General features: G+C 37.0%; 1 protein-coding gene across 3 annotated transcripts; it reads right to left on the bottom strand.

Moving 5' to 3' along the window:
* Positions 1-1,744: 1,744 nt before the first annotated feature.
* LOC118809103 (zinc-binding protein A33-like) lies at positions 1,745-17,932 on the bottom strand. Of its 3 annotated transcripts, none has more exons than XM_036572105.1 (7): positions 17,337-17,932; positions 7,092-7,469; positions 6,815-6,910; positions 6,492-6,722; positions 4,364-4,386; positions 4,157-4,275; positions 1,745-3,526 (listed from the first exon to the last, which is right to left on the bottom strand). In XM_036572105.1, exons 1-7 carry the CDS (start codon positions 17,583-17,585, stop codon positions 2,985-2,987), a joined length of 1,638 nt encoding a protein of 545 aa, XP_036427998.1. In that variant the 5' UTR covers positions 17,586-17,932; the 3' UTR covers positions 1,745-2,984. The 3 variants fall into 3 exon arrangements, with proteins under 3 accessions (XP_036427998.1, XP_036427983.1, XP_036427991.1); XM_036572090.1 differs by lacking the exon at positions 17,337-17,932 and adding an exon at positions 8,973-10,752 and having other exon boundaries at positions 7,092-7,758; XM_036572098.1 differs by lacking the exons at positions 1,745-3,526; positions 4,157-4,275; positions 4,364-4,386; ... (1 more) ...; positions 6,815-6,910; positions 7,092-7,469 and adding exons at positions 10,961-11,838; positions 14,098-14,216; positions 14,305-14,327; positions 16,217-16,357; positions 16,450-16,545 and having other exon boundaries at positions 17,184-17,932.
* Between the last annotated feature and the right edge of the window lie 855 nt (positions 17,933-18,787).

The raw sequence follows: 18,787 nt of genomic DNA on the forward strand, positions 1-18,787 counted from the left end.
TTCAATCAGTTTTTAGAATTATGTTTGCAAACTTTTATGTAATATGCCTATATTTCTACCAAACCTATGAATTATTCATTTATATGTGTAATATGAAGGGGCACAGCACCAAATTCAGGGCCCCTGGCACAGTATTTTACCCCCTCCCCAAAAGATTAAGAAAACTATTTTTTTTTTATTTTGTAGTATTACTTTATGAGATTGTTTGGTATGTATTTAAGGGTAAAACAGCTAATAATCAATAAGGTAAGTTGTGCTTTCACTGCAATCAATTGTATCTTTTCAAGTAGAAATACCTTAAATCCAATCAATAGATTAACATTTCTCATTTTGAGGTGGTTGTAAGCTTATTTTAAGATTATTTCACTTATTTGTAGGTATTTTTACATGCTTCGAGTAATCTTGTCAAGTAAAATTATCTCACTATATTTTAATAGTTAATAATAATTTAGCTTATTTCAAGCATGTTTCTTATAACAAGCAAAAATATCTGCCAATATAGTGAGATAATGTGACTAAAATTACACCAAGCAAATAAAAATATCTAGAAAAAAAGTTGAAATCGTGTTAAAATAAGGTTAGAACGATCTCAAAATGAGTGATATTAGATACATTAACTAGATTTAGCCAAGTTGCCATTTCTGCACTGTTGAATCATCAATCCTGCTGTAGTTCAAAAAGGATTAGACTTAAACTTGGTCTCTCTTCAAGACAACCAATGTAATTAGAGGAAACATCCAAAAGAAAAAATCAAAACAAAATATTTGAGTATATTTACTGTCATTTTCACTTTACCTGCTGAACAGATGTTTGGCTGTTAGTTGGAAGCTGTTGGCTGCTTTGTTGAGCTCAGTGTGTCTCACTCAGCTGCCTCAGTAGAGGAAGAGGAGCTGCTCTCTCTCCATCAGTCACTTCTGGAACTAACAGTAAAGAGTGTTTTACAGGTTCACTGCTGCACTGAGGCTGAACTTCACTGGTTATGATCACAGAAACACTGTCTGGTACATTACCTGTTAATAAAACGCTCACCAGCTGCTCTGAATCAAATCCTGCCTCTTTATCAGCTCGTGTTTATGAATCACTGCTTGCTAGCTAACCGCTAGTTAGCAAGCTAGCTTACTTTACTGCAGCATTTTGGCTGTTTGGCTCTTCAGGCTGACCTGTTTTCTGACAGAAACTGGTCAGCAGTTTTCTGTCTGTCCTCTTTTAGCTTTCTCTCTCGCTCTCTGAGCTCCTTGCGCTTCTGAAATCCTGCTTTTGGTGTTTCAGAATTAGCTGCTGCACTAACTGCTGTTATTTACACCACAGATTTGTGCAGGAGGATCAGACCACTTTAGCTTTTGAGGAGGGCAGGAATTAGACAGTTAAGAAGAACTTATTATGGAAGTTAGTATATTATTACTAAAATAAAACCAAGTATCAAAATTAGAAACCAAAATCAGATTGTTTGTGAGGCTTTTGGAGACCCCCTATACAGGCAGGACCCCAGTTTGTCAGGTCCACCATTACCTGCGATCCGACGCCCTGCTAATATGTGAAGCTACACCATAAGAACCGTCTGATTAGCATATAATAATCACAGATGTGCTCTGACGTCTTCATGGTTTAATCATTTTTTATGTTACTCATTCCACATTTCATTTTTGTCAGAAAACAATCAGAAGATACCTTCATATAATTTTGATGACAGAACTGACAAACAAGGAAACTTAAAACAGATAAATAAATGAACTTCATTAAGCCGTTCAGACAGAAACAGACAGGCTGTTAGTTTTAATCCCATTTTCATGGTATCAGTGTTAGAACTCCATATAGAACCACATACACTGAACAGTGTTCACTTCCCACATTGCTGACACTCATTGGAAAAATAGGGCTCCCCCACGTCCCAAATTCCAGTTTAACCCCTGACCCCTGAAATTTACAATAGACAAAAACAATACAAGACAAAATACAGGAAACCCAACAACCTGGTTTGTGTTACTGTTATCAGGGTCACAGAAGAGCTTCAGAAATGAAGATGAACTTTCCACAACTGTGTTTAAGAAACTGTGAGAGACAGTAAAGCTTACGCTGAATTAAGAAGAATCTTATGAATGGACTTTTTCAAAATTTCTAAACAAATTTGATAAAACCTCCCAGCATCATATTTACATATGAGATATTTTAAATATATATGGGCCATTACTTCAAACTGCGGTCCAACAGTAAAAAAACAAAGTATTCAGATCTTAGACATGTACAAGGATTATGTTCTGATTTATTTGAACAATAATAAGCTAAATTAACAAGCTAAATATATACAAAACCATCATTTATAGGGTGCTTTCTATTGGGAGTCGTCTGTCTCAAACTCCTAAACTTCAGCTTGTGAAAATAATACTTTTATTTTTTGTATTTTTTAAGATCCTTTCATTTATTTTAAAGTGAAGCTGAAACATTAAGATTAATCATGAATTCATTTATAAAAAATGTAATTGTCACTATGGAAACAGTCACTACTGAAACACATGGTGAAGTTTCAGTAGTGTTATGATTGTTTTGGTAGTGACAAGATGGAATCTTCAATAATGTATTTTAATAAAATGACCATAATTAAGATACAGAGTCACTCAAAGCAAAACAATTCCAGTCTAAACACCAAGTCAGTTAAGTGTGTTTTCAACTCTGACTTTGAATCAATTCAGTAGAATAATCCAAATATATATTTGAATGTTACACCTGCTTTACTTTCCATTTTTATACACTCTAATCATTAAGAATGTAATGTGTTCAGTGTTATTTAGACTGAGCTACTTTAATGTAGTTTCCATTCGTGTTTAAAAAAGCAGATAAACCTTCTACAAATGTGTTTAAGCAGCTCAATAAGATTCCTTAAATAATCCCAGCTCAACTGCAGCAACTGAACAGGTCTTATAACTGCAGTGATCATTTCAGTATTAATCAGTATTTCAGTGCTGATCCACACAAAGACTGAATGAGCTCTAACTGAGCTGATTCACTGATACACTAAACTGAACTGCTGTGATTTTCACAGTGCTGATTTTACTGGTAAGGAACAGTGGAAAAACTCTCTCAGTGAATGTGTGTGTGAAAGTGTGTAAGTGTGTGTTAGTGAGAGGATCAGAGAATGAGAGTTTTCCTCTGTCCCAATCCAACTGCACTCTGACCCTCTGCGGTTTCTGACCTACTGAGAGGAGAGTGCCTGGCTGTGGTGAAGAACAGGCTTTATATTTACCACTATTATACCACACAAACCACACTCCACTCCTGGAGAATATATCTCCCTTCTTCTGAGCAGATTCTGTCATCACACCCAGTAACCAGACTGTATTGTATCCAACTTCAACCTCCCAGAAGTGAGTTCCTGAGTTGAAGCCCTCAGAGCCCAGAACACATACATATTCATCAAATCTCTCTGGATTATCAGGAAGCTGCTGTTTCTCATCAGTGAATCTCACACTGGTCAGATCATCAGACACGATGAGATCAGAATGAGCAGTGTTGGGGTCCAGAGTTACAGGAGCTGAAGAAAAAATACACACATGTAATTTACACAGAAATACACATATTTCATGAGTTTAATTATACACTATAAAAAAAATCTGTAAATGTACAGTAAGTTCCAGGAAGTTGTCAGGTAGTTACTGTAATGAATATTTACAGAACATTCTGTAAAGTTTACTTACATTTATGTTATATTGTTGTTTTAAACAAAGTACAAAACAATATTTACAAGACGACACACTGACAACAGTTTATTACTGTAATCAACAATTTAATTTTTCTAAACATTATGCATATATATGTACCATACTACTTCAGTGACGTATCAATTCATCCCAGGGCGTACATGCAAAGCTGTTGGAACAGGACCCCTTAATCTGAGACACAGGATGGAGGATGGGGGGCCCTTGCAGTCAGTATTTACTATCAGCATATGTAATATTATAATATTATGATTATTATAAATCAGCTCCTACCACAACAGTCATTTTATAATGGCAGAACAGGATTTATCACAGTGCAAAACCTTAGTTGGTGTTCCCCAAAATACCAGAGAAAAATAAAAGATTAAAAAGAAATACGAAAGAAAGAAAAACAAAAATGAAAGAAAGAGAAAGAAAGAAAGAACGCTAGAGAAAATGAGACTCACTGAATTGAATAATCTCCTTCATCTTCTCCCAGACTGTGAACTTCAGGTTGGCCAGGTGTTTCCCCCCATGGAGCAGCGCTCCTGAAAGGCTCTCTGGATCCTGCAGTGTGACCTGAGCTCTGGAAGAACATTCAGGACTCAGTGCTGCTGAAGCTTTGAGTTCAGAACCACAGAAAAGAGAGAGAGACAGGAGACAATAACACTCACCTTTTCACTGTGGCCTTGTAGTTCTGTAAAACAATGAGAGTGATATCAGTGTTCTTTATTCATTTATGTATTTATTTATTTTCTTAAGAAAGCATCACTTTCACACAGTGTAAACATCATATGTATATATGGGGTCACATGTATGAAATGTATGTAGCTAAAGTGATGCATAAACATTTCTAATGTCTGTACAGATATTTCTTGTCAGATTATGAAAATCCACACAAGCCTGTTTCTTGTCATAAATCACATCAAACACTATAATTTGCGAGAAGAAGGCCAAGACTGACCCAATATAGAATATACTGGTGATACAATTGGCTTTTTGTCCACTTCTGAAGCTGCTGTGCATGACAGTCAACAGATCACGTGTTGAGATTTTGTGAAAGCAGTCAAATCTGTTTATCTAAATATTTTTATTTATTTTCTAACATTACTCTACCCAGTGAACTCATAATACATCATTATGTAGTGTATTGTACGTTCTTGGTGTTCTGCTTTTCTGGATTCAGTTCTGCACAAGTTATTAGAAAAAGTCCCATAAATTCTGCAGTACCTCTCATCTCCACTAGCTGTCAGTATTTGCATTTTTCTCCCTCAAAACATGAGTGCATCACCTCCACAGTATGAGGAGCAGTTCTCACATCAACTTTCACTTTCAGAAATATTGATCTTTATGTAGCTGCTCAGCATTATTTTTGTGTGGACATAAGAACCCAGAGCTAGAACTGTGTGAAGCAATCAAATGTGCCAAATTCTTTTGCTGGTACTTTTGCTCGTAATGTCTATATTTCTCTTTCCCAACTCTCTTTACAAACCACTTACAGCGTTAATGAAAATGTACAAATTAACCTTGTTTAACTGTTTTGGCTGGACAAAAATTTAAAGTAGAAAATAAAGTCCTGAAGTGGAGAACAACATCATACAAATTCTCAAATCAGGAAATATAAATGAAGAAATGTAGCTCTACTGTTATTTATAATCGCTAACCACAAACTATCTTTACCACAGTACCATAGCCCACTTCAGTGACGTAGCAATTCATCCCGGGCCGTATAAGCAAAGTTGTTGGAACAAGACAACTTAATCCGAGACACAAACACAAACGAAGAGAACCTAGAAAAGTGACATAATAGTAATAATAGCACTAGTAGCACTAGTAATTCTTTAAAGACCCCCCCAAAAAACCTTGTAAATCTGTGAACACCATGAATGAATGAGCGTCTTTCTGTTATATATGAGTTGAAGTTTCCGTTTTAATGTAGCTTATGTGAGGTAAGCAGATTACTCCCACATAACAACCTGTGTTGTGTCAGTTTGGGTGAGAACGGCCAGGCCATGACACCCACCACCATGTTTCACAGATGAGGTGGTACGCTTTGGATCTTTTGCGCTTTACATTGAATTTTTTACAGAGGTGCTGAAACATTTTGGGGGCTGTAACAGTCACTGACTGATAGTGGATGTCCAAGCTGAAATCAGTGCAGAGAAGATTTGCTATCAAGTGTTACTATTTGAGCGCACATCTAAGGCTTCCTGTCACCTGTGTTTCATCAGAACTTAGACTAGCCTTCAATTCTGAATGCACTTTTGCTGATCATAACTAAACATGGTTATATTAGCAACGAGCAAAACTGGTAATGGTTACAATGCTAAGTAAAAGACCACAGTAATGGTTGCTAACCACTAACTGGAAAACTAAGATATTTAGAAGGGTTTGTAAATAGTCAATTATCACTGATAAAAAGCAGAGGCGATTATAAATTAATAAAATAATAAGCAGATGTGATTCATGGGGGCCTCAAAACATGGGCCTGAATGCAAGTGCATACCCTGCACAAAAAGACGCTACAACACTGGCCTATTTGATTTAACATCACTCACACAGCAGCACATCAGGAGGAACAGCGAGTGTGGGTGATTTTATTAATGCCATAATTCTATGAAAATTATACATATTTAAACATGTTTTATTTACATTTTAAATGGTTCGCAAGATTGTAGATGAATATTACAGTCTGGCAGTGTTAAAAGTGATTTTGTTCCTACTTTCAAAAAAGTTCTGTAAAACAGAATTGATCATTTTCATTCCTTGTACAGTTTGTAACGCTGACTGAATCATCCTCACCTGTAAGAATGAAACATCTTCAGCTCCCATCTCCTCTTCTATGGCTCTGATTGTGTCTGAAAGTGCTGATATCTCTCTACTCATCTTCTCAATCTTCTCCTTCATCCTCTGACTCTTCAGCTCCTCTTCCTCCCTCAGTGCTGATATCCTGGCTGCCTCTTCATCTCGTAGAAACTGGTGAAGCTTCTCAAACTCCTCCTTAATCTGTCTCTCTGTGTGTTGGGCCTGAGTCTGGAAGGAAGCAGTAAATCAAATCAAATATGAATGTTTATGTGAGGATGTGGGTGCAGAATAATAATCTCAGAAGATTTTGATATTCTAACCTTTATATGTTCTGCAGTCTGATCCAAATGCAGTTTAAACCTTTTAAAGGTCTTCAGTTTCTCCTTCAGGGGTTTCAGTGCAGTTTTGAGCTCCTCCTGAAATAAATCATCCTTTTTGTGAGAAACAAAGCCAGATACAAAAACTGGTGCAACTCTTTCTCAAAATGTGAATCCACTTGAGAATCAGCTTACAGATTTAGTAAAGCGCTGAAAATTGTTTTTATTTTTCAGCTTAAAATTTAGTGAACTTAGTGAACAGTGTGTGTTTGTAGCCTACCTTGTAGTCAACTGCTGCTTCCTGAAGGGGGAGCAATTTGTGGTTGGTGTGGATTTTAGAGTTCCGACACACCCAACACACAGGCTGTAGATCATCCACACAGAAGAGTCTGATTTTCTCACTGTGCAAACTGCAGATGTTTTCAGACTCTGCTGGACTTCTCTGACTTCTCTCCTGTAAGAAACCCTCACACAGGTTCTTTAAAGCCAGGTTTGTAGGAGGTTCATGCATTGAAGATCTCCTCCTACAAACTGGACATTCTCTGGATCCTTTGGTTTCCCAAAACCGCTGCAGACAGTCTTTACACACACTGTGGCTGCAGTGCAGAATAACAGGATCCTTGAAGATCTCACAGCACACAGGACAGGAGAGATCCTCCTCTGAGAAAGATTTAGAAGCCATTTTCTTTTCCTGCTGTTTCTTCCAGTGAGAACACTCAGGCTTTCACTTTCAGTTCTGTGAAACTCTCAGTCTCTGATTTCAGGGTTGTTTTTCAGTCAAACAGGCGGCTGTAGATCCAGTTAGTGATCATTTCCCTTCAGAGAGATTCTCCAGTTCCAGAATTCTCCATAAACTCACCAACAAAAGGAGACTCAGCAGAAAACAACAGTACAGCATGGAAAGCTGTGCAGACGCCTCACACTCAGCACCTCCTCAGGGGGAGAAGCTTCAGTGGGAGGAGTTTTAAAGAGGAAAGGCTAGAATTTACACCAGGCAGAGCAGAAAACAGATCAAATAATAATAAACTGTGATTTTAGAGTCATTCCACCCCAACTCACCTAAAGCCTGTCCAGCCACATCATGGATTTCATTAATAAGGATGAGCAAAAAAGGCTTAACACAAAATTTCCAAGCTACATTAAGTTTAAAGCTAATATTATGTTTAATTGCTTAAATTACTGAAATGAGCTGAAATATTAACTTGATATAAATACAATAAGAATAATCAATATTTCACTTTAAATCAGCTAAATGTTTGTTAATAAATGTCCATAAGAGCTTAATTTTTCGGATGTACACATTTATGTCATATTGTATGACAAATATTTCATATTTGAAATTTGTAATCTTTCAATCAGTTTTCAGAATTATGTTTGCAAACGTCTATGTAATATGCCTATATTTCTACCAAACCTATGAATTATTCATTTCTGCATGTAATATACAGGGGCACAGCCCTGAATTTTGGGCCCCTGGCACGGTATTTGCCCCCTCCCCAAAAAATTAAGAAAACAAAAATTTTATTTATTTTGTTGCATTACTTTATGTTGTTGGTTGGTATGTATTTAAGGGTAAAACAGCTCATAATCAATAAGGTAAGCTGTGCTTTCACTGCAAAAAATGGTATCTTGGCAAGTGAATTAATCTTAAATCCATTCAATACATTAACATTTCTCATTTTGAGATTGTTGTAAACTTCTTTTCAGATTATTTCACTTAGTTGTAGGTATCTGCACGTGCTTTAAGTAATCTTGTCAAGTAAAATTATCTCACTATATTTCAATAGTTAATAATAATTTAGCTGGTGTCCAGCATGTTTCTTATAACAAGCAAAAATATCTGCCAATATAGTGAGATAATTTGACTAAAATTACACCAAGCAGATAACAATGTCTAGAAAAATGTTTAAATAGCCTTAAAATAGGTTTAGAACAATCTCAAAATGAGTGATATTAGATATATATTAACTAGATTTAAGATAATTTCACTTGCCAAGTTGCCATTTCTGCACTGTTGAATCATCAATCCTGCTGTAGTTCAAAAAGGATTAGACTTAAACTTGGTCTCTCTTCAAGACAACCAATGTAATTAGAGGAAACATCCAAAAGAGAAAAACAAAACAAAAATATTTCAGTATATTTACTGTCATTTTCACTTTACCTGCTAAACAGATGTTTGGCTGTTAGTTGGAAGCTGTTGGCTGCTTTGTTGAGCTCAGCGTGCCTCACTCAGCTGCCTCAGTAGAGGAAGAGGAGCTGCTCTCTCTCCATCAGTCACTTCTGGAACTAACAGTAAAGGGTGTTTTACAGGTTCACTGCTGCACTGAGGCTGAACTTCACTGGTTATGATCACAGAAACACTGTCTGGTACATTACCTGTTAATAAAACGCTCACCAGCTGCTCTGAATCAAATCCTGCCTCTTTATCAGCTCGTGTTTGTTATGAATCACTGCTTGATAGCTAACCGCTAGTTAGCAAGCTAGCTGACTTTACTGCAGCATTTTGGCTGTTTGGCTCTTCAGGCTGACCTGTTTTCTGACAGAAACTGGTCAGCAGTTTTCTCTCTGTCCTCTTTTAGCTTTCTCTCTCGCTCTCTGAGCTCCTTGCACTTCTGAAATCCTGCTTTTGGTGTTTCAGAATTAGCTGTTGCACTAACTGCTGTTCTTTACACCATAGATTTGTGCAGGAGGATCAAACCACTTTAGCTTTTGAGGAGGGCAGGAATTAGACAGATAAGCAGAACCTATGATGGAAGTTAGTATATTATTACTAAAATAACAGCAAGTATCAAAATTAGAAACCAAAATCAGTTTATTTGTGAGGTTTTTGGAGACCCCCTATACAGGCAGGACCCCAGTTAGTCAGGTCGACCATTAACCTGTGATCCGACGCCCTGCTAATATGTGAAGCTACACCATGAATTCAAACTGGCTTCACAACTAAAAGCTAATTTTTAAGGCCTTTTGGATCCTGTATTTTCACAAAGAGGACTGATCCTATTTCCTTCAAGCTTTATCCTGAATAAGAACCGTCTGATTAGCATATAATAATCACAGATGTGCTCTGACGTCTTCATGGTTTAATCATTTTTTATGTTACTTATTCCACATTTCATTTTTGTCAGAAAAGAATCAGAAGATACCTTCATATAATTTTGATGACAAAACTGACAAAAAGGAAAACTTAAAACAGACAAATAAATGAACTGACTTCATTAAGCCGTTCAGACAGAAACAAACAGGCTGTTAGTTTTAATCCCATTTTCATGGTATCAGTGTTAGAACTCCATATAGAACCACATACACTGAAGTGTTCACTTCCCACATTGTTGACACTCATTGGAAAAATAGGGCTCCCCCACGTCCCAAATTCCAGTTTAACCCCTGATCTTAACCAAATTTACAACAGACAAAAACAATACAAGACAAAATACAGGAAACCCAATAACCTGGTTTGTGTTACTGTTATCAGGGTCACAGAAGAGCTTCAGAAATGAAGATGAACTTTCCACAACTGTGTTTAAGCAACAGTAAAGCTTACGCTGAATTAAGAAGAATCTTATGAATGGACTTTTTCAAAATTTCTAAACAAATTTGATAAAACATCCCAGCATCAAACTTACATATGAGATATTTTAAATACATATGGGCCATTACTTCAAACTGCGGTCCAACAGTAAAAAAACAAAGTATTCAGATCTTAGACATGTACAAGGATTATGTTCTGATTTATTTAAACAAAAGGCATTAATTGATATACTAATGAGCTAAATATATACAAAATCGTAATTTATAGGGTACTTTCTATTGGGAAGCGTCTCAAACTCTAACCCCTAAACTTCAACTTGTGAAAATAATACTTTTTGTATTTTTTTAAGATCCTTTCATTTCTTTTAAAGTGATGTTGAAACATAACAAGATTAATCATGAATTTAAAAAAAAAAAAACTTTATTTAAAAAAATGCTGCCCCACATTTTCATATAATTGTCACTACTGAAACAGTCACTACTGAACCATATGGTGACATTTCAGTAGTTTTATGATTGTTTTGGTAGTGACAAGATGGAATCTTCAATAATGTATTTTAATAAAATGACCATAATTAAGATACAGAGTCACTCAAAGCAAAATAATTCCAGTCTAAACACCAAGTCAGTTAAATGTGTTTTCAACTCTGACTTTGAATCAATTCAGTAGAATAATCCAAATATATATTTGAATGTTACACCTGCTTTACTTTCCATTTTTATACACTCTAAGCATTAAGAATGTACTGAGTTCAGTGTTACTCAGACTGTGCTACTTTAATGTGGTTTACATTCAGGTTTAAAATGCAGATAAACCTTCTACAAATGTGTTTAAGCAGCTCAATAAGATTCCTCAAATAATCTCAGCTCAGCTGCAGTAACTGAACAGGTCTTATAACCGCAGTGATCATTTCAGTATTAATCAGTTTTTCAGTGCTGATCCACACAAAGACTTAATGAGCTCTAACTGAGCTGATTCACTGATACACTAAACTGAACTGCTGTGATTTGCATGATTTCACTGGTACTGAACAGTGGAAAAACTCTCTCAGTGAATGTGTGTGTGAAAGTGTGTAAGTGTGTGTTAGTGAGAGGATCAGAGAATGAGAGTTTCCCTCTGTCCCAGTCCAGCTGAACTCTGACCCTCTGCAGGTTCTGACCTACTGAGAGGAGAGTGTCTGGCTGTGGTGAAGAACAGGATTTATATACACCATCATTATACCACACATACCACATTCCACTCCTGGAGGATATACTTCCCTTCTTCTGAGCAGATTCTGTCATCACACCCAGTAACCAGATTTCACTGTCTCCAACTTCAACATCCCAGCAGTGAGTTCCTGAGTTAAAGCCCTCAGAGCCCAGAACATATGCATATTCCTCAAATCTTTCTGGATTATCAGGAAGCTGCTGGTGATAAATAGGGAATCTGACACTGGTCAGATCATCAGACAGGATGAGTCTAGGATGAGCAGTGTTGGGGTCCAGAGTTACAGGAGCTGAAATGAAAATAAATAAATAAATAAATAAATAAATAAACAAACAACACATGTCAGGTAGTTACTGTTAATGAATATTTACAGAACATTCTGTAATGTTTACTTACTTATATTGTAGTTTTAAACAAAGTACAAAACAATACTTGCATTTTTTCTGAACATCACATAATTATATATATATATATATATATATATATATACAGCTTACAGAAAAAGAGTCAAACAGCTTACATAAAAAGAGTCAATAATCCTAAAAAAGGGTCAATTGTTTCATTTCAGCTTTTCAGTAAAACAAAATAAGTTTTCTTTTAAAAGCTAACAGGCTAACAGGCTCCTCTGATAACACTCAGAGTTTGGATTTAAGATGAAATTTTTTACTAAAGAATTCAGTGAAAAACTGCAATATAAAACGTAAAAATATTTACACGCTCCAAAAGTCAGTGTTTAAGCTTGGGCTGTATAATATTAAACTTGTAGACTTAATAAGAAAGTTGAATTATTTCAATTCAATAAGTAATTATTTTGAAATAATAAGTTATTATTTTGATATATTAATTAAAAACTTCAAGAAGTCAAACAAGGGTGGCGCAGTGGGTAGCGCTGTCGCCTCGCAGCAAGAATGGCCTGGGTTTGATTCCCGGCCAGGCGACCAGGGTCATTTCTGTGTGGAGTTTGCCTGTTCTCCCCGTGTCTGCGTCGGTTTCCTCCCACAGTCCAAAGACATGCAGTCAGGCTAATTGGACATGCTGAATTGCCCCTAGGTGTGAGTGAATGTGCATGTCTGTCTGTCTGCCCCGAGATGGACTGGCGACCTGTCCAGGGTGTATCCTGCCTTTCGCCCAATGACAGCTGGGATAGGCTCCAGCGACCCAGAAGGATAAGAGGTTTAGATGATGGATGGATGAAAAAGTCAAACAAAATGTGACATTCTGCTGCCAGAACTGGGAAAAAAGCTTGCTTTTCATTGGATGGGCGTCTCTGAAACAACTTCACACTCAGCACTTCCTCAGTGGGAGAGGTTTTATAGACGAAAGACTAGAATTTTCACCAGACAGAGCAGAAAACAGATCAAATAATAATAAACGCTGTGATTTTAGTCATTCCACCCCAACTCACCTAAAGCCTGTCCAGCCACATCACTTGGTGTTAGCGCAAAAAAACAAGACAAGCTTTTCACCATCAAACAGAGCTCATTATCACCAAGCATGGCTGGATCTACCATCAGGGAGACTTGGGTGAAGACGCTGGAGCTCTGAGTGCTAAAGGGCCTTTAGTACATACAAGAAATAACATCTTAAAAGTTCATGTAAAAAAGCGTAAAAAACAAAGAGTCTTATTCTTTGCACAAAGTCATCAAAGGTAAGATAATAATCAGTAACCATTTTTCGTGCCTCTGTCTCAGTGTGCTTCAGTTCAGGATGATTTCCAGTTTAGTTTTTAAATTTCCTCGTATCGTTTTTCCTCATGTAAACATTTTATGTCGTCTTCTATGGGGTGAAAGTTGTGCCGGTCGTAAGTGTGTGAGCCTCCTGTTGCATCAATATTCAAAACACAAAAACTGTTTTGTTTTTCGCAATACAGAGATAGAAATCTACTAAATGGTTAATTTATAGTGTCTGACTTTAATTTTAGTAAAGCTCCTGTTGTGATGTTTGCTGTGTGTTCAGAGGAAAGACGGCTTCCTGCAGCTGTGATGCTGCGTTTATCACTTACATTACATTTATACACTAATGGAAAGAGTCGCTGGACAAACATTTACATCAACCTGACTTTTTAGTCATGATTATTTTTTACTTTTTAATTTATTCCTTAATTTACTTTAATACCTGGTTTATTATGACACAGTGCTTGCAGTGAATGTTCATTATGTATGTGTGTCTGTTGGGGGGTGACTCTAGGGGGAGAAGGAGGATGGGGGGCCTTGCAGTGTATTTTTCTCTTGTATTTTGGGGCAGACTAATGTTTTGCATGTTTTTGTCATAAATCCTATTCTGCCATTATAAAATGACAGTTGTGGTAGGAGCTGATTATTATAATCATAATATTATAATATTATATATGCTGATAGTAAATACTGACTGCAAGACCCCCCATCCTCCATCCTGTGTCTTGGATTAAGGGGGCCAGGTCAGCTTTGCTTATACGCCCCAGAATGAATTGATACGTCACTGAAGTAGGCTATGGTACCGTGGTAAAGATAGCTTTAGATGAAAAAGAAAGACGAAAGAAAGGAAGATCGCTAGAGAAAATGAGACTCACTGAACTGAACGATCTCCTTCATCTTCTCCCAGACTGTGAACTTCAGGTTGGCCAGGTGTTTCCCCACATGGAGCAGCGCTCCTGAAAGGCTCTCTGGATTCTGCAGTGTGACCTGAGCTCTGGAAGAACATTCAGGACTCAGTGCTGCTGAAGCTTTGAGTTCAGAACCACAGAAAAGAGAGAGAGACAGGAGACAATAACACTCACCTTTTCACTGTGGCCTTGTAGTTCTGTAAAACAGTGAGAGTGATATCAGTGACTGAGTTCTTTATTCATTATTGTATTCATTTATTTTTTAAGAAAGCATCACTTTCACACAGTGCAAACATCATATGTATATATGGGGTCACATGTATGAAATGTATGTAGAATCTCGACTAAAGTGATGCATAAACATTTCTAATGTCTGTACAGATATTTCTTGTCAGATTATGAAAATCCACACAAGCCTGTTTCTTGTCGTAAATCACATCAAACACTATGATTTGCGAGAAAAAGGCCAAGATTGACCCATTATAGAATATACTGGTGAGACAATTGGCTTTTTGTCCACTTCTGAAGCTGCTGTGCATGACAGTCAACAGATCACGTGTTGAGATTTTGTGAAAGCAGTCAAATCTGTTTATCTAAATATTTTTATTTATTTTCTAACATTACTCTACCCAGTGAACTCATAATACATCATTATGTAGTGTATTGTACGTTCTTGGTGTTCTGCTTTTCTGGATTCAGTTCTGCACAAGTCATTAGAAAAAGTCCCATAAATTCTGCAGTACCTCTCATCTCCACTAGCTGTCAGTATTTGTATTTTCTCCCCCAAAACATGAGTGCATCACCTCCACAGTATGAGGAGAAGTTCTCACATCAACTTTCCCTTTCAGAAATATTGATCTTTATGTAGATGCTCAGCATTATTTTTGTGTGGATATAAGAACCCAGAGCTAGAACTGTGTGAACTTAGCAATTAATCCCGGGGCGTATATGAAAACCCCCTTAATCCGAGACACAAACAAAGAGAACCTAGAACAGAGACATAACAGTAATAATAGCACTAGTAGCACTAGTAATTCTGTAAAGACCCCTTGTAAATCTATAAACACCATGAATGAATGAGTGTCTTTCTACTATATATGAGTCGAGGTTTCTGTTTTTATGTAGCTCATGTGAAGTAAGCAGATTACTCCCATATAACAACCTGTGTTGTGTCAATCTGGGTGTGATTGGCCAGGCCATGACACCCACCGCCATGTTTCACAGATGAGGTGGTATGCTTTGGATCTTTTGTGCTTTTCATTGCTCTGATACAAGTTAATCTCGATCTCAACTTTCCACAAGACCTTTTTCTAGAACTCTGCAGACTTTTTAAAGTACCTTTTAGCTAATTATGACCTTCAGAAATTTTTACAGAGGTGCTGAAACATTTGGGGGGCTGTAACAGTCACTGACTGATAGTGGATGTCCAAGCTGAAGTCAGTGCAGAGAAGATTTGCTATCAAGTGTTACTATTTGAGCGCACATCTAAGGCTTCCTGTCACCTGTGTTTCATCAGAACTTAGACTAGCCTTCAATTCCGCCTGCACTTTTGCTGATCATAACTAAACATGGTTATATTAGCAACGAGCAAAGGTAGTTATGGTTACAAAGCAAAGTAATAGACCATAGTAAGGGTTGCTAACCACTAACTGGAAACCTAAGATATTTAAGCAGGGATTGGAATTATTCAGTTATCACTAATAAAAAGCAGAGGCGATTATAAATTAATAAAATAATAAGCTGACGTGATTCATGGGAGCCTCAAAATATTGGCCTGAATGCAAGTGCATACCCTGCACAACAAGACACTACAACACTGGCCTATTTGATTTAACATCACTCACACATCAGCACATCAGGAGGAACAGCGAGCTGAGTGTGGGTGATACTATTAATGTATATAAACGTTAGACATATTTAAACATGTTTTAATTACATTTTAAATGGTTTGCAAGATTGTAGATGAATATTACAGTCTGGCAGTGTTAAAAGTGATTTTGTTCCTATTTTCAAAAAAGTTCTGTAAAACAGAATTGATCGTTTTCGTTCCTTGTACAGTTTGTAACGCTGACTGACTCATCCTCACCTGTAAGAATGAAACATCTTCAGCTCCCATCTCCTCTTCCTCCCTCAGTGCTGATATCCTGGCTGCCTCTTCATCTCGTAGAAACTGGTGAAGCTTCTCAAACTCCTCCTTAATCTGTCTCTCTGTGTGTTGGGCCTGAGTCTGGAAGGAAGCAGGAAATCAAATCAAATATGAATGATTATGTGAGGATGTGGGTTCAGAATCATAATCTCAGAAGATTTTGATATTCTAACCTTTATATGTTCTGCAGTCTGATCCAAATTCAGTTTAAACTCTGTAAAGATCTCCAGTTTCTCCTTCAGGGGCTTCAGTGCAGTTTTGAGTTCCTCCTGAAACAAAGCCAGATACAGAAATTCGTGCAACTGTTTCTCAAAATGTGAATCCACTTGCAAAAAATTAATCATTTAGTAAAGTGATGACAAATTGGTTTTATTTTCAGCTTGAAATTTAGTGAACTTAGTGGAGAACAACATCATATAAATTCTCAAATCAGGAAATATAAATGAAGAAATGTAGCTCTACTGTTATTTATAATCGCTAACCACAAACTATCTTTACCACAGTATCATAGCCCACTTCAGTGACGTAGCAATTCATCCTGGGGCGTATATGAAAACCCCTTAATCCGAGACACAAACACAAACACAAACAAAGAGAACCTAGAAAAGTGACATAATAGTAATATAAGCACTAGTAGCACTAGGAATTCTGTAAAGACCACCTCAACTTTCCACAAGACCTTTTTAAAGAACTCTGCAGACTTTTTAAAGTACCTTTTAGCTAACTGTAACCTTCAGAATTTTTTACAGAGGTGCTGAAACATTTGGGAAGCTGTAACAGTCACTGACTGATAATGAATGTCCAAGTTGAAATCAGTGCAGAGAAGATTTGCTATCAAGTTTTACTATTTGAGCGCACATCTAAGGAACTTCTAGTGAACTTCTGACAGTGTGTGTTTGTAGCCTACCTTGTAGTCAAGTGCTGCTTCCTGAAGGGGGAGAAATTTGTGGTTGGTGTGGATTTTAGAGTCCCGACACACCAAACACACAGGCTGTAGATCATCCAGACAGAAGAGTCTGAGTTTCTCACTGTGCAACCTGCAGATGTTTTCAGACTCTGCTGGACTTCTCTGACTTCTCTCCTGTAAGAAACCCTCACACAGATTCTTTAAAGCCAGGTTTGTAGAAGGCTGATCAATTGAAGATCTTCTCCTACAAACAGGACATTCTCTGGATCCTTCAGTTCTCCAGAACCGCTGCAAACAGTCTTTACACACACTGTGGCTGCAGTGCAGAATAACAGGATCCTTGAAGATCTCACAGCACACAGGACAGGAGAGATCCTCCTCTGAGAAAGATTTAGAAGCCATTTTCTTTACCTGCTGTTCCTTCCGGTGAGAACGCTCAGACTTTCACTCTCAGTTCTGTGAAACACGCAGTCTCTGATTTCAGGTTTGATTCCAGTCAAACAGGCGGCTGTAGATCCAGTTAGTGATCATTTCCCTTCAGAGAGATTCTCCAGTTCCAGAATTCTCCATAAACCCACCAACAAAAGGAGACTCAGCAGAAAACAACAGTACAGCCTGGAAAGCTCTGCAGACGCCTCACACTCAGCACTTCCTCAGTAGCAGGAGTTTCAGTGGGAGGGGTTTTAAAGAGGAAAGGCTAGAATTTTCACCAGACAGAGCAGAAAACAGATCAAATAATAATAAACCCTGTGATTCCACACCAACTCACCTAAAGCCTGTCCAGCCACATCATGGATTTCCACTAAAGTCAACCAAAAACATCAGATTAACTCATGAATCGTAGCACAATGTTAAAGCTAAAGTTAGTTTTTGATTAGAAGTTTTTGTTTGCCTCATTCTGCTCTAAATTGCATCTTAAATATCAAGTTTAACTGCTTAAATGACTGAAGTGTAACTGAAATATTCAGGATTGGATCATCAAGTTTTCGGCCACTAAGCACAAAACAGAAGCTCTCCATTCCCTTCCATTCATTTCAGTCTTGAGTCCAGTAATAAAGCCACACCTGAGCTGTTTTAGATCACCTCATGGCCCTGTCCTCTTCTACAGAGACTGGACTGTCTGTCGTTTGATCCACAGGCCTGTCAATCATTTTATAGCTTCAAAATATCTGAAATAAAAGGTCAACCATTTAAACAACAGAACAATTTCAGTGTATACTACTACTACTACTACTAATAATAATAATAATAATAATAGTAATAATGATAATAATTCAAGATCTTGAATCTTTTATTATTAGTACTATTATTATTATTATTATTATTATTATTATTATTATTATTTATTGTTATTATTATTATTATTATTATTATTATAGGATAAAAATAAAGCATAACTCAAATAAATGAATATATTACTGCGCCGCTTCAGACAAGCATGTTGATGCTGGTGTGCTGGTTAACCAGTATGACCATCCTGAGGTGACCAGGTAAAACAGCAGAGACCAGCATAGACCTGCTTAGATCATCATGAAAAGCATGCTAGTCAGTGTTGTTTTTCTCAGCAGTGTTTTCAGCTAAGATAAAATTAATAAAAACAACTT

This window comes from Colossoma macropomum, unplaced genomic scaffold (genome assembly GCF_904425465.1).
Source record: "Colossoma macropomum unplaced genomic scaffold, Colossoma_macropomum, whole genome shotgun sequence".
Taxonomy (NCBI): Eukaryota; Metazoa; Chordata; class Actinopteri; order Characiformes; family Serrasalmidae; genus Colossoma; species Colossoma macropomum.

What these genes read in the sequence shown, in the direction of transcription:
- LOC118809103 (XM_036572105.1), bottom strand. Translation starts at nt 17,585, where the DNA reads ATGGCTTCTAAATCTTTCTCAGAGGAGGATCTCTCCTGTCCTGTGTGC. An exon ending in AAGATGTTTCATTCTTACAG is followed by an intron (nt 4,387 to 6,491) that starts GTGAGGATGATT and finishes ATTGTTTTACAG; the next exon opens with AACTACAAGGCCACAGTGAA. An exon ending in GAAGGAGATTATTCAATTCA is followed by an intron (nt 3,527 to 4,156) that starts GTGAGTCTCATT and finishes TTTTTTCTTCAG; the next exon opens with CTCCTGTAACTCTGGACCCC.